This window comes from Balaenoptera musculus, chromosome 13 (genome assembly GCF_009873245.2).
Source record: "Balaenoptera musculus isolate JJ_BM4_2016_0621 chromosome 13, mBalMus1.pri.v3, whole genome shotgun sequence".
NCBI classification, from domain to species: Eukaryota; Metazoa; Chordata; class Mammalia; order Artiodactyla; family Balaenopteridae; genus Balaenoptera; species Balaenoptera musculus.
The window spans coordinates 8,187,830-8,204,031 of NC_045797.1; the positions used below are offsets into that span (position 1 = coordinate 8,187,830).

The 16,202-nt window shown below is 35.8% G+C and overlaps 1 protein-coding gene across 1 annotated transcript in view; it reads left to right on the forward strand.

Moving 5' to 3' along the window:
* The window catches only part of MGAT4A (alpha-1,3-mannosyl-glycoprotein 4-beta-N-acetylglucosaminyltransferase A), a 117,571-nt gene that overhangs the window by 55,694 nt on the left and 45,675 nt on the right, over positions 1-16,202 (forward strand). Inside the window, 1 exon segment of the mRNA XM_036873042.1 lies at positions 7,518-7,651. Coding sequence (XP_036728937.1) covers positions 7,518-7,651 — 134 coding nt within the window.

Sequence of the window (16,202 nt, forward strand, 5' to 3'; positions counted from 1 at the left end):
TTAGGTATTGAAATGCATCTTTATGATAATGTTTTTGAAAAGCTGATTCAATCTGCATTTGATTCAATAGGATTCTTAGGTATTTTACTGGTTTTTGATAACATTTTCTAAGTTTAAGTTTTCACATTCATCATTTTTTGGTTCTGCCATCTTTCTATTTTATGAATCATTTAAAAGTATACCCTTTTCCTATGGAGGTGATAACTCTTAAATTATGTTCAGACTAACTCATTCTTCCATGTCTTTATTGATTCAAGAAATATTTACTTTTACAGTACATACTGGATTACAAAGACTAATAAGATATGTAGTATGTTCTAAATTATATTCTTTAAAACATTGATCATTAATTATTTCTGAAGTCGATAGTGTGTCTCTTCCTTTAATCATCACTATTTGGGTAAGTTGCCTTAGCCATTTCATGCATTTTTTGGTTTAGACTATTTCCTCATGAGTAAGAAGCAAATGAAAAGAAAGTAAAAGTATTTTTAAAGTCATTTAAAACTTCCAAGGTCTCTAGTAAGTTCTTTTATAGTTAGCTCTTCTTATTTTATGAATGTGACATTCTCTTTCTTTTTTGAAGATGCTTATTCTAGCTCTTTTGTTTATGACTTTATCCATCATAAATATAATACAATCTTAGTCAACCAGCTTTTCAGTGGTTAACATTCTTATTAAGCTGAAACTGTTGTTTAAAGGTAGAAAAAGCAGACAACTTGGAGGAAAAAACCAGACAACCCACAGAGTTACATTAAAAATCTTTCAGCAATGGTTCTTAACATTTTTAGAGTAATAGAACCCTTTGGCTATCTTAGGAAAGTTATCAACCTTCTACTTAGAAAAATACACATAGAAAAAGTAATTTTGTGTGTAATTTCTGGGATTTTGTGGAGCCCTAAAACCTATCTAGGCACTTTATATTAAGAACTTCAGTGTTTTAGATCAGAGAAAAGGTTTTTTGCTAAGAATTGTGTTCTTCAGCAGTCAGGCTGGTTAAGGATCAGCGCTCAGACCAGCTAAGCCTTCCTAAGGGTAAGGAGGGAGAATTGTGCCGGAGGCGGCTACTGACCCACTCGGGAGAGGGGTTGGAATTCTCACGTCCAGAACAAAAAACTCCCATCCACACCACGTCCAGATGCTCCCACAGATTTACAGAGGCAGGCTGCAGTAAACAGACACAGCAACTACAGATGGGTAAAGGGCCATGTTATACAACTAGGGTTCCCAAACACTTAAGAAGACCAACATCATGAATGACTCAATGACTTGTAGAGCACACAGAATGTAATATAAAAATAAAACATAAAATATTTTCAGAGGGATGAGAAAGGACAACTCATAAGTGACTATTATAAAAGGATCAGTTAGAAATCTTTGTGTTTTTATGTATTTAATTCTCCATATAAATAGGTCTGATAAGCAGCTGAATATCGAATTAGTGATCAGAAAGATTGAGCTGCGTAGTTCTTCCAGAATGCAACATAAAGGGCACAAAGAATTGGGATAGACAAACATTCTAACATCTACCTAATAGGAATTTCAGAAGGAGAGAACAGAGTGAAGGGGAGAAATAATCAAACGAATAATAGAAGAAAATTTCTTTGAGTTGAAGAAACACACATGCCTTCAGATGAAGGGTCCATTCTGAGCAGGATGGCTGAGAAAAGACCCTCCACGGGTTACCTACAAAAATGGCATTACTGATTAGTAGAGGACAGCAGGTAGTTCTTAAAGTATTTGCTGAAGTTAAAAAAAAAAAAATCCATGGACACTTTTGTGTGCTTTGTTACACAAAACTGGACATGATTCATAGTCTTGCGAGCTTCATTCTACTAAAGGAGAATGCATTAGTCAGTTAGTCAGTTATATAAATAATTGTACAGTTACAACATTAGTGATATAAAGGATGATTTGAGAGTGAATAGAAGGGCTATTAATTAAGGAGTTTAGGGAAGTCTTGAAAAATACATTTGACCTGAGATCAGAGGAATAAGTAGTTTACTGGTAAATATGGGTGTATTAGTTTCCTGTTGCTGCTGTGTAGCACCTTACCACAAACCCAGTGACTCGAGACAATGCAAACTTATTATCTTACAGTTTTGGAGGTCAAAAGTCCTAAAATCAGTGTGTCAACAGGGGTGTGTTCCTTCTGGAAGCTCTAGGGGAGAGTCCATTTCCTTGCCTTTTCCAGCTCCTAGGGGCCACCTACATTCTTTAGTTTGTGGCCCCTTCTTTCATCTTCAGAGCATAGCATCTTCAAATCTCCCTCTGTTTCTGACCCTCTTGCTTCATTGTCACACCTTCTCTCACTCTGACTCTCCTGCCTTCCTCTCCTAAGGACCCTTGTGAGTACATTGGGCTTGCTTGGATAAGCCAGGATGGTCTTCCATCTCAAGAGCCTTAATCACATCTGCAGAGTCATTTTGGCATATAAGGTAATATAGTCACAAGTTCCAGGAATTAGGGTTTTGGCATCTTTGAGATGTCAAAACCCTAATTATGCTGTCTCCCACATGGGAGAAAAGAGTATTTCAGAAAAGGAGAAGAGCAGCACAAAAGCCTTGTGATGGAAGGGATCATGGAATATTCTAGAAAATGAAAGAAGGCCACTGTCATTGATGTGTAGAGTGAGGGGAAGCATGAAACAAGATGAGGCTAGAGATGTGTCAGGGCAAGACAAGGTAGGGCTTTGCAGGCCATTTATAGGATTTGGGCTTTTCTCCTAAGAGCAGAAAGAAGCCAGTGAAGGGTTTTAAGCAGGACTTAGTAAGGATGACTGTATATGATTTAAATTGTGCAGGAATCACATTTGCTGCAATGGGAAGAATGAGGATGTGTGAAGAAGAACAGATGGAAAGGACCCAATGAGAGGCTGTTGCAGTGATCCACTTGAGAGAGGATAACTTGGACTAGGGTGTACTGATGGTAGAGATGAAAAGAAGAATTGGATTTAGAGTCATTTGCAATGCATGGGGACATGCGTGGGAGGACATAGTGAGGGACTGGCTTTGTGGACTGAGGTAGAGGGAGTGGTCAAGGATAAGTCCTACGCTTCTGAATCTGGTATTCAGTCCAGTGTAACTGGACGGATGGTGAGTGCTTTTCATTGAGATGGGGACAACAGAAAATGATTTGCAGAATTGGCTTGCAAGAGAGGATCATCAATTAAATTTGGATATGTTAAGTTAGGAGGTGATCTTGAGTTATTGTAGTGGAAGATAGGCAGTGGGATATAGATCTGGAACTCAAAAGAGACATCTGAATTAGATTTAATTTTATGAGTCATCGTTTGCAAGTGTCTGGTTGTTGAGGATAACAGAGATGGATGAAGTCACCTAGGGCCCAGGACTTAGCCTTCAAGGTTCTCTAGCCGTTCATTTCAGGAAAGAGAAAGGTGAAGACGGAGACAGAGAAGGTGCAACTAAGCAGCAGGAGAAAAAAAAAATTGCCATAGGACATAAGGGAAGAAATGAGGAATAATTGATTAAAACCATAAGGAAGCATGATAGGCTAAAATATTTGACTAGCAATAAATATTTAAAAAGGAAAGTAATTTAGTTTTAACTGAAGGTAGACTGAGGAATTGAAGATCAAGAATGCCAGATTAAGATTGTTCCTAAATTTTTCTTGATTTTAAAGGAAATAAGTACTAGAATTTGAAAACTTCCTGGGAAAGTTGAAAAAAACTGATACAACAGATGATAGCTCTGTCAAATTATAAGCTCCATGAGGCAGTGGCCTTACCTTTCTGATGACTGTGTTTTAGATTGTCTAGTACATAACAGATGTATTACAGATGCACAATTAATACCTGAATAGGAAGTATTGGACAGTGAATCAGTGAAACAAAGTACTCTGTCCAGCCCTTGGGCTCTGTTTCTGTTTGGATCCTCAATCCACCTTGCTCCTTCTTAAAGGATGACGTGGCCCCACTGTTTATGTTGCTGACATTTTTTCTTCTGAACTCTGACCCCTTAGAATACATTCATTTTCTACATTATAAACCATAGAAGAACAATCGTATCAAACAGGACAGGCTGGGTTATGAGGTGGTAACTAACAACCGCCAAATCTCAGGAATTTAAGTAATTTAAGGTTTATTTATTTATTTATTTCTGCTAAAGTACACATTCATCAGGGTTAGCAGGGAGCCTTGTACATCACTGACCACTCAAGAGATCCAGGCTGATGGAGCATTTGCAGTATTGAATGTTCCCGGTGGCTCTACTGAGCAGGAAGGATTTCACACTGCAGTTACATGTGTTCAGCAGTGAGTTATACATGGGGGTGACTCATTGTCTGTTACTAGTCACATCCCCTCCCCCCAGCTCCCCAACCTAAGGGGACCTTACAACATGCCCAGAAGGCAGGAAAAGCTGTCTTTTTTTGTGGTATTTTGTGAATTACCCCTAGCATGGATACTCTAATTCTGTAGATTTAGCCGAAATTAGTACTTTCCTTTTTAGTGCTTTTGGAGTCCTTGAGTGCCTTGGTTTGAACTAAAGAATTTAAATTTCAGCTCCCAAACAGTCGATTTGGGAGAAGTGGCTTCTTCTCTAAACATGCCATCTAAACTTAAAACAGAAACAGAACAACCTAAGGCTGGTAGGGAATAGAGAATTTGCATTATTACTTTATGCCATTTTTCTTTGCATATGCTAGAGTCAGCATGGATTTTGCTTTTTCTGTGAACAAAGTTTTTGAACGTTATATGCGTTAACATTTCATAGAAATGCTTCATAGCATAGTTTATACTCTTTTAATGTATATTCTAAATATTTTAAAATTCTGAGGTAGATTAAAGTATATGGAAATCTGCTTCCGGGGTTACTCATCCTGTCTCTAGGCATCTCAGGGTAACATGGTCAAAACAGAAATCTTGATTGGGAGCCCTTTCCCCCTCAGGTGTGTTATTCTCAGTAAAAGATCCCATGTCCACTTACTCAGGTCATCCTTGACCCTCCCCTTCCCTTATCTCTGCCAGCCATAAGCCCCATTGGTGAGGGTCTCCACAGATCTGCTCACCCATCTCCAACTTCAAACATCCTAATTGAAACCACCATCTTTTCCTTAAATTACTGCAGTAACTTCCTGATCTCTCCAAAATACTTTTATACTCGTTAACACTTTTTTGTCTGTTCTCCATAAAAGTTGGTCATCTTTTAAAATTACAAATTGGATGTTGTCACTCCCCTGCTTACAACCTTACAATGGCTTTCTCTTGCCCTCAGAATTAAAACTAAATTTAAGGGTATATGTCATCAGATCCCTAACTAATTCCTCTGAATCTAGGCGGATTCTGCTTTAGAGACATTCTATTCTTGCTATCGCTTGACTGTTCAGATCATCCTCTCTTCAGCGCCTAGCTGTTTCCTCATCTTCTCTCTCTTCTCTTTCTCATCATTAAGTACCAGCTCAGTTGATAGCAGAGAGTCCTTCCATGACTGCACTATCTGTAGAGGTACTTCCTCTTCCCCCTCCCCACCCACTCTTTCTAATACTGCCATGTTTTAATTCATACACTACATGTCACCCTCTAAAATTATTTATCTTTTTCCCTCTTGTAGAATGTAAGAAAGGTCCCATGACGGCGGGGACCTTATCTATGCTGTTATATTCCTAACACCTCAAATAATGCCTTGCATTTAATAAGTGTTCAACGCATATGTTCAGAACAAATATAGCAAATCTTTTTTTTTGAGCCCTTGAAAACTCTTCATCCCAAAATGGAAGAGAGGAATGTGGTATGGAAACTTGGGGGACTCCCTTAAGCTATTTGGACCTTAGAACTGCAGAATCATGGTGGTAGAATCATGGATCCATGATCTTTACACTTCCTTCTAGCTTTAGAATTCTGTGACCTCTAAGTGTTTTGTAGTATCTCCAATAAATTGTTACATAATTAAGACTTAATTTTAACTTTTGCAAAATACTTTTCTACTGATCTGTAACACTTAGGATACTAAGACTTTTTTATTTTATGTTTTCATTTTTAAAATTTTTTGGCCACGCTGCGCAGCATGTGGGATCTTAGTTCCCTCACCAGGGGTTGAACCCGTGCCTCGTGCAGTGGAAGCACGGAGTCTCAACCACTGTACCATCAGGGAAGTCCCTAAGACTTTTAAAGATATTACATTTAAAAACTAACTGTGAAGTACTCTAATACAACATGTGTGTTCCTAAATATTACTGTGCTATGCAAAATTGTGCAATAAAAGAAAAATGGGGTTAGGATCACAACACTCAGAAGCTTTGTCAGTTACACAAAAAGAAAAGATAAGCTAATAAAAGCAGTGGCACAATTTTGCACGTATTAAATGATGGAGAAATGCATAAATACTACAATAAATATGGTGTTCTACCTTGAAAAAGACTTGAGGTTTGCTTGTTAAAGTGAGCTTCAGAAGGACTGCAGCTTGGAAGCTTTTTGTGAAGTGGTACAAAGCGGATTGACTGAAATCTGGCAGAAAGTTGTAACAACAGGTGTAGATAGCTGTGGTTCACAGCATGCAGTGAACTGAGGCAGCTGTGCATTTTGGGTATTTCTACATGGCTTGGTTCAGTATTCTGAATTCAGTTCAAATGGGTACCGTTTTCTATGTTCACCTAGTGAGTGTTTGTCCCAGGGGAGAAATTGCATAAAAGCAAATGTGAAATTGACTTCATGCTCAAATTGTTCTCTAATATATTAATCATGTAGGAACAATTTGCATTTCAAAACAAGCATTATAGTAGAACTGACTGTAATTTTAGATGTAAAAAAAGTTGCATGAATGGTACACAGTTTCCATATACCTCACCCAATTTCCGTAAATGTTCACACCTTATATAGCTATTGTACAATAATCAAAACCAGGAAATTAACATTGATGCTATGCTGTTAACCTTAGATCTTAGAGTTTGTCATTTTATTATTATTATTTAATTATTCTGTTGCAGGATCTAACTCAGGATCCCATATTTCATGTAATTGTCATGTTCCCTTAGTCTTCTCCAGTTGGGGACAGTTCCTCATCCGTTCTCTGTCTTTCCTGATCTTTGGGGAGTGTCCCCCTAATTTGGATTTGTCTGACATTTCTTCATGGTTAGATTGAGGTTATGAATTTGGGAAGATAAACCACAGAAGTGATGTTGTGTCCTCCTTAGGACATCTTATACATGACATGTGAGACTTTAATTTTTAAGATGTGTTTAATGTTTCTAAGTTTTAGTTGTATAATAAAATCTGTTGTTTATACTTTACCATTGTTCATTTTTAATGTGTGGTTTAATGTCTTTCATCTTTATCAGTTCTTTGACATTATTTCTTTTCTTATGGAGAAGCCATGTGGAAAAGAATTACTGTATAATAGGTGTGCCCCATATTCTTTGATTATTTTTCTTTCAACGTAGTATATTTTGATCCCCCAATTATTTCTATCAATTTGAGAGGGTATAATACTTGTAAAACAGTGGTGTTTTTCTGCATTGTCTTTGCAAAATCTCTTAATATAATTACTATCATTATTTTGTTTCAGTTTCAATAGTAATGGGAGTTCCCACAGTGAAGAGAGAAGTTAAATCTTACCTCATAGAAACTCTTCATTCCCTTATTGATAATCTGTATCCTGAAGAGAAGTTGGACTGTGTTATAGTAGTCTTCATAGGAGAGGTAATTATTTAATTGTTGCTCTTTTTTTACCACATATAATCTTTAAGAGTTGAAACCATATTTTGAATAATGCTTTTATAAACCTTTTTTATAAAATGTGATGAGTAAAGTTTAGGTAGTATATTCCATCTGATAGTTAAATGTAAGTTTAACTTGTGTTTGCCTTAACTTCTCTTGTGCAGTTACAATCCAGGAATGGTAATATCTTGTTAATAGGATAATATTATATTCATAGATCTTTATGAACAGTGAGTCCCCATTTCTGGCTCTAGGACCTGAATTTGGAGATTTGCATTGATGTTCTTTGGGAGTTTTGAAACCTGAGAAAGGTTTAGTGTAGGCTGGGGTTTTATCATCTCTTTATTCTCTCTACCCCTTCTCTGTACTCCCAAGATGCAGCCACATTATTATTTAAAAAGTCAAATATCATGTTAATGATAATTATTATATTGCTTATATTTTAGTCTCTTCAAAAGATATGGGGAAAGAATAAATCTTGAGGAGTTTTTTTTAAATGATGAAAAAGCACCCTAGAGTAAATATTTCCTTAATTATTATATAGAATTTCAGAATGTGAGAAGATTTATAACCTCATCTGGTTCTGGCCCACTGATTCCCAACTTTTCAGTGTTTCCTGTCTTTTTTTTTTTTTTTTAATGAAAATTTTCTTGTGTCTTCTTTAATATAAAAAGTAAACACATGTATATTGTTCAAAACAATTACAGAAATGTATATTGAAAAATTACCTGTAATTCCTCCATGTAGATATAACTACTATTGCTATTCTGAAATACATATACCTTAAGAAATTTTTCCTATGGCTGTATACATATATATAAATGGAATTGTTCTGTATATTTCTTAATATCATGGACATTTTCCCATGGTAAAGTGAATAGCTATCACACCATCATTGTTATGGCTATATTACATTCCACTGTATGGTTTTATCATACTTTATTTAATTTCTGATTGACAGACCGATTGAGACTGTTTCCACACTTTTGCTATTCTTTTCAGCATTGTATTGAGCATTACTGTAAATAAATGGTTGTGCACTTGTCTGGTTACTGATGTGGGATCAATTCCTAAAAGTGGAATTGCTGGGTAGAGTCCACATACATTAAATGTTCACTCCTGGGCAAGACGCTCTACAGAAGTTGAGCCATTAACATCCTTTTTCCAGCAGTCTGCGAGAGAGCTTGGTTCCCTGTCCCCATGCTCTGCGAGATATATTAGTCTTTAAATTTATTTTGGCCAATTTGATGGGTAAAAATAATACATTGCTTTTGTTTAATTTGGATTTGTTTACTGAATGGGATTAAATGTTGGTTTATATATATTTTGACCATTTGTATTTATACGTATTTTTATAGCCTTTGCTCATTTTTTTAATTTGTAATTTTTTATTTGTAAGAAATTTTCATATATGAGAGGAATTAACTCTTTGACATTAACTCTTTAACTCTTGTTCAGTTTGTTTTTTGCATGAACTTCGTTTATGATGTTTTTTGTTTGTTGTAGAAATTTTACATTTTAAGTAATCAGATTTGTCAGTCACATATTGTATGTCAGTAGAAATTGGTACCGCCTCTTTGGAAAGCAGTTTGGCAATAGCTGTTAAAATGTCAAGTTTCCTCTGTGACCCAACATTCTGCTTCTAAAAATCGATCCAGTGGAAACATTTGCAAGTATGTAAATATATTCCAGCACGTGACACATTTATACAGCTCCTAATGTGCATTGATAAAATAAATAGAGAAAATGGTCTTGTGGAATAGACTCGAAACTATTTGTAGCAGATACCTTGAGAGTTGAGATTTTGGGGAGATACCATACAGTTTTGTAAAATTACAACTTTTTTGCAATGAGCGTGTATTGATTTTTATAAGAAAAAAAGCCTTAAAATTTAAAAACTACAAAATGAAAAATCCTCCTTATGCACTTGAAAAATAGTATTCAGCCTATAGACAGAGATTAGCTGCATGAAGATTCAAGACCCTCTTGCTGTAGCCGTTTCTCTGATCACTCAGATGTAATAACACTGGGTTTGGAGTCACATGACCTGTGTTCAGGGTCTGGATTCTGCCACTTGAGCGGGTCGTTTTCTCTTTCAGCCTCAGTTTGTTCATGTCTAAAAGGAGAATAGTGCCACTGAGCCTTGTGAGCTCAGCCCTGCTGCAGGGAGATGCAGTGAGATCGTGCATGGAGAGACGCTGTAAACTGAAAATGCAGCCCAGGGGTCAGCAGTGTTCTGATCTCGGAGGACTTCTCTCCTGAACTGCAGTGTTTGTATATGTGTCTATATAGAATTTCAGTATTTGAAAGAAAATCTATTCTGAACAGAAGAATTAGTTTACAGAATTCATTGCATTGCCTTTAGGCAATCTAAAATTATTAATCACCACATTTGGTTCTACGTTTGATTAGGAGTTTTCACCGAAGTGTCTGGTAGCCTGGGGCTCATTTAACACTAGTGCCAAGTGCCTGTTCTGCGGCTTTGACGGTGATCTACGTGTGGGATGGTTCCTAATCTAGATCTCTAGCCTCTTCCCGAGTCTCTATTTCCAACTGCCTACTTGATAACATTATTTGAAGTATTTCATGGGCAACTCCTAATCTGTCCATAACTAAATTAGTCTGGTTTCCCCAAACTGCTTCTCTTCCAGGTTTCCCGTCTGTTTATTAAAGGCTCTTTACATCATAGTGTTAGTAGGTCTGGGCTGTAGTCATTCTGCTCTCAGCTCATTGAATAGACCTTGGATGTTCTCAGTTCTGTTTGTGTTATTCCTCAGCCCGAAACATTGCCTCTTCCTTTCTCTTTCTTATTCCTCCTTCGGGCCCCCGCTCATCCCTTTTATGAAACTCTCCCCACTCTCCCACTTGAAATTAATCTAGAGTAAATAGGCCAAAGTAATTTATCTTTTGCAAATATTTTCCCCTTTTGTAAAAGTATGAATTACCTCAGGTCCACTTTAACATATGAGGAGAAAATTAAGAATGAAAAAACTGGACAAGAATACACATAGACAGTAAAGGAGATCATAGTCTCTTCACTCTTGTTTGAGTTTCTGTTCTTTGTATTTTTTTTTTTTTCTTTGAAGGGAGAACCATAAGATGCCCCTCAGGGAGGAGAGGAGAGAGACAGAAAAGTAATTATTTGCTGTGTTTCTAGTTCTTTGCTCCTCTCTGATAATTTTTCCTTTAGGGGTCCATTGGTCTTATATGATGAGACATTTACAGAACATTCAAGGTTTTGAACACTTGGCTGTTGATACGTTATTTAAAGTTCACTGACTGTATTCTGGAATTACAGGAGGAATGGAGAAGAATGAATTCCACCTGCTCTGAAGGATCCATGAGATAATCCAAGTGTGGTGTTCACATTTTAAGATTGTATCATTCTTGTGTTTACTTTTACTTAGAATATAATGATTATTTTTGTATCCTAATGATCCTTGGGTGTCTGTATGCCTCCTTATTTTTTTATGTTATATATTTGATTATTAATTTATAATATTTCTTATTATTTTATATAATTATTTCTATTATTTCTGTCATGATCATTTCTGATAGAATGTTTTCCTACAATGTACTCTGAATTTTACCAAAAATTGTTTTTTCTGTCCCATTCTTATATCTGGAGAATTCCCCATTTTATGAAGCTTGGTGGGAAGAGGTGTCTTCCTCTCACTGTGGAAACTAAAAATGCCAGATATTTGCTTAACCAGTTTTCAGGCATGTGACCTGGGCTCAGCCACGTGGGGTATTCCTTTCCTGGACTTTGAATGGAGCTTCACTGTTTTCAGATGACACAGAAAACCCCCTCTAAAACAGACAGATTGTTAGAAATAATAGGGAAGTTTATCAAGGTGGCTGGATACAGGATCAGTTTATATTTCTGTACGCCAGCAGAAATATATTTTCTAAGGAAGCAGGGATTGCAGACAGTCCATTCTGGTGATAGTGGTGGTGGTGTCGTCTCCAGGGGCCACAGGGGCAGTGTCCAGAGCATCGAGGACTGATGGTGAGGGCTTTTTTGCAGGCTGTGGCATTAGGAGCATTCTCTGATTTTTGGCTGTGGTCCAGGGTTATTTCTGTCACCTTCCTAGCCTGCTTCCTCAGCCTAACTGGAGGGTTCTATAAGTTCTAACCAATCATTTTTCAGTAAATTGCTTTTCTGACTATTCTGCGTGAGTCAGTTTCTGTTGGTTGCAACTGAGATCCTGACCAATACAGGTTGTATCTTCAAAAATACCTGAATTGCTATATAACCGCCACAGGCAATCAACATGGAGGCACAGGGGTAGATGACTAAATACTATTCGAAGTGAAAGGAAGAGACGAAATGAGTTTTTGAAGTGGGTTTCAGCCAGAATTTTGCCTAAACCGTAACACCCAGGTTATGTTAATGATAACCACAAAGATTGCTGGGAATTTGGAAGAAGAACTTGAGATAGCCTATCTTTCATATCATTCTATGTATTCACATTATTTCTGCAGTTTGCCTAGAAACAATCCAAAGGCCATATTTAATTTTTAAGTTCCTAAATGATAGAATTCAAGTGGAGATTCTATAATGAAATAACAAATTTATCACGTTGGAAAAACACCTAGAAGTAGTCTCTGAAAAACTGAGTTTAGAGAATTTCTGGCTTCTTGGGCTGTTTAGTATTTGGCATGAGAACAGCTTTCCTTTTTATTCACTTTTAGGTATTACTGTCATACATATTCTAGTTTGTGTTTTACAGTCAGAGTGGCAGAGGCCTTTACTATGCCGTCTTTAAATTCTTTGGTTTAAATTGGGTTAACAGTACTAGTTGGTTAGCAGGCCTATGGGCAGGATTTGCAGAGCAGGTACATTTGTAAGTGAATACAGAAATTGAATAACCAGAGAGAATTGATCAAATTGCTGTGGAGTTTTTATTTTTTATTTTTATTTATTACGTATTTTATTTACAAGGGAAAATTATTTCCCACTTATTTAATTTTTTGGATAGGTAATGGGATCACATGGTTTAAAAATTATAAATGTGTGTGTTGTATACCTTGAAAAGTCTCTCCTCCAAGGCTGTCCCCTCGCCTGTTAATGGTGGTTGTACCCATTCAGTGATATTTAATGGGTATATGTGTGGATATATATTTTTTCTCCTCATTTCTACATAGATGGTATAATACTAACTTTTCATATTGGAACATTAAGAGCTACTTAGATTTCTTGTCAATTTTGATAAAATATCTTCCTAGAAAGTGGTTCATTTTATCAAAGTTTTAAAATTTGCTTTATATAGAGTGGAGCAAAGTAAACTTTTGTTCTTTTTGTGGTTATTTCTGATTTCTTTGTTTATGTGTTTGTATTTGTGCGCCCTCCCCCTTTTTGATAGGTTAGCTAGTGGATCTGTTTTTATTTATTATCCCCCAAACCATCTTTTGGGTTTTTTTATTATTTCCCTTTTTTTGTTTTCTAATTTATTAATGTCTGCTTTTAACATTATTAATTTTTTCTGGTTTTGTTGGTTCCATTTTATACTTTTCAAACATCTTGACCCAAATGCTAAATTGATTTATTTATTATTTGCTATTTATTTATTTCCTTTTGCTAATATAAGAACTAATATAAATTTTCTTCTGAGTACTGTGTTAGCTATATCCCATAGGTTCTGACGTGAAATGTTTAAATTCTTATTAGTCCATGATTTTTTTTAAATTGAAGTATAGTTTATTTACAGTATTATAGTTTCAGGTGTACAACATAGTGATTCAATATTTTTATAGATTATACTCCATTTAAAGTTATTATAAAATATTGGTTACATTCCTTGTGCTGTTCATTATATCCTTGTAGCTTATTTATTTTATACATAGTATTGATAGTTTGTACCTCTTAATCCCCTACCCCTACCTTGTCCTGTCCATGATTTTGGTTTGTGTTTCCTCTTTGACCAAGGAGATGGTCAAGAGAGTTTTTAAACTTTCTTATTGGTAGGGGCTTTTTGTTTTCTGGATTGGTTATTTATTTTTTGAGAAAGTTTCACATTCATTTTTTAAAACTATTTTGAAATCATTTTTGACTTACAAGAAAATTGCAAAAGTTGTACAGAGTTCCCAAGTACCCTTCAGCCAATCTCCCCAAATGCTAGCATCTTACATGACCATAATGTAATTATCAACAGCAGGAAATTAACATTGAAACTATATTATTAACTAATCAACACACCTTATTTAGATTTCTCCAAATATCCCACTAATGTCCTTTTATGGCCTTGACACTTTTGAAGAACACTGGTTATTTTGTGGCATGTCATTCAGTTTGGGATTGTTTGATATTTCTTTATGATTAAATTCAGGTTGTGCATTTTTAGTAAGAACACCATAGAAGTGATGTATTCCTTTTTCAGAGCCTCGTGTTTAGATGATGTTGATATATCTCATTACCAGCAATGTTAACTTTCATCACTTGATTGAGATGGCATCTGCCAGATTTCTCTACTGTAAATATTCTCCTTTTCTGTATGTACCTTGTAGCTGTCTTGTGGGGTGATACTTGGAGATCATGCAAATATCCTGTTTCTCATCATAAGTTTTTGCCAGCTGATTTAGCATCCTTGATGATTCTTGCCTGCAGTAATTACTATTGCACATTTATTGTACTATCATTACTATAATTACAATTGTATGATTTATTAATTGGAATTCAGCTATAAGGAAGATCTATCCTTTTCCCCGATTTCATTTATTTTCTCAGTTATTTATGTCAGTGTGGAGTTGTGGATATTACTGTAAATTTTTTACTTTGTTGCTCAAATTATCCCAAATTTGGCCACTGGGAGCTCTTTGAGTTGGCTACTCTCTCCTTTCAATATGCCCCATCATTTTTTCTTATTTTCTAGCAATATAAGATGTTCTAGGTTTATCTTGTATTTTCCCTGCCCCTGTCCTAGAATCAACTATATCCCCAAGGAACCTGGTTCCTTTTATTGGAGAATGGTAATAGAAACCAAGGCCTGGGTTCAAGATGTGCTCCTTGTTCCCGAGGGATCACTGCTTCTGACCTTTTCAGTGGGCAGAGCAAGGAAATACATGTATTCATACATACACATGCATGCACACATATATACATCTATGTAAGTCCGGTGTGCATCGATTTGTAGGTCCAACCCAATACCACAGGGTTCATTCTAGCCTCCCCCATTCCTTAATTTTAACTCTTTTCTCCAACGGTGAGAAACTAGGTCCTCATTATTCACAATATATTTACTTACTTGCTTAATCCTAAATAAACATAAAGTACCTTCTCAATTGATAACCTACTTAAACCTATTGATTAAAGTTCATTTTCTAATTTTCCTCAATAAAGGTCCATGTGAGCAATTTTCCCTGAGGTCCTATGTGATCAAAAATGTTATCTTCTGCCTTTATATTTGCTTGGGTATAGAAACCTTCAGTTACATTTCCTTTTCTTGTTTTCTTTTCCCTTTTTTTTTTTTTTTCCAGAGGATGGGGGCATGGTATAGTGCTATTGCTGAAGCTAGCCAGGTGACCTTCCATCTTTCTTATTTTTTGCTGTAAGAAATCCATATTTTGCCTGGTTGCCCAAAAGATTCTTTTTTTACCTTTAAGGCCTAGTGATTTTGGTATACTATGTCTTGATTTTAACCATTGTAGATCATTTTTCCCTGGCACAGGATATGTTCTTTAGGTATAGAGTCGAGTCTTCTTTAATTTCAAGAAAGGACTTTTGAATGGTATTTTTTATTATGAAAATTTTAAGACATACAGCAAAATTGAAAGAATTTTACAGTAAAACCTGTTTACGTCCTACCTAGATTCTACCAATGTTTTAGTATTTTCATTTATCGCATCTCTATCCATCATTAATCCATTTTATTTTCTATTGTAAAATGTCTTCAAAACTCTGCCCGTTTAAAAAAATTGTGTGGTGGTGGTATTGAGTTTTTCAGAGTTCTTTGTGTATACTGGATACCATTCTTTTGTCAAATATATATTTTGGTGAATATTTTCTCCCAATCTGTGGAAGTCTATTCATGTTTTTGCCTTGTCTTGGCGAGCAGAAGTTTTTAATTTTGATGAAGTCTAATTTGTCAGTATTGCCTTTTATGACACTTGCTCTCCATGACCTGAGAAACCCTTGCTTACCCCCAAATCATAAAGATTTTCTTCTCTGAAAGCTTCATGTTTTAACTTGTGCATTAGGTCTGTGATCTGTCTCAAGTTAATTTTTGGTCATGTTAAAGTTCACTGTTTTTTTATATAGATGTCATTTTCTCCCATAATCAGTTATTAAAACACTTTCCTTTGCCCATTGGATTGCTTTGGTGCTTTTGTTGAAAATCCAGTGACCCTATAAGTGTGGGTCTTTTTTCTGTTCTGTTCCATTAATCTGTGTGTTGATCCTTATGCAAATTCCTCACTATCTTGATTACTATAGCTTTGAAGTACTGAAGACAGGTAGGATTAAGTCCTCCAACTTTGTTCTTTTCAAGATTGCTTTAGATATTTTAGATCTTTTGCATTTCCATGTATATTTTAA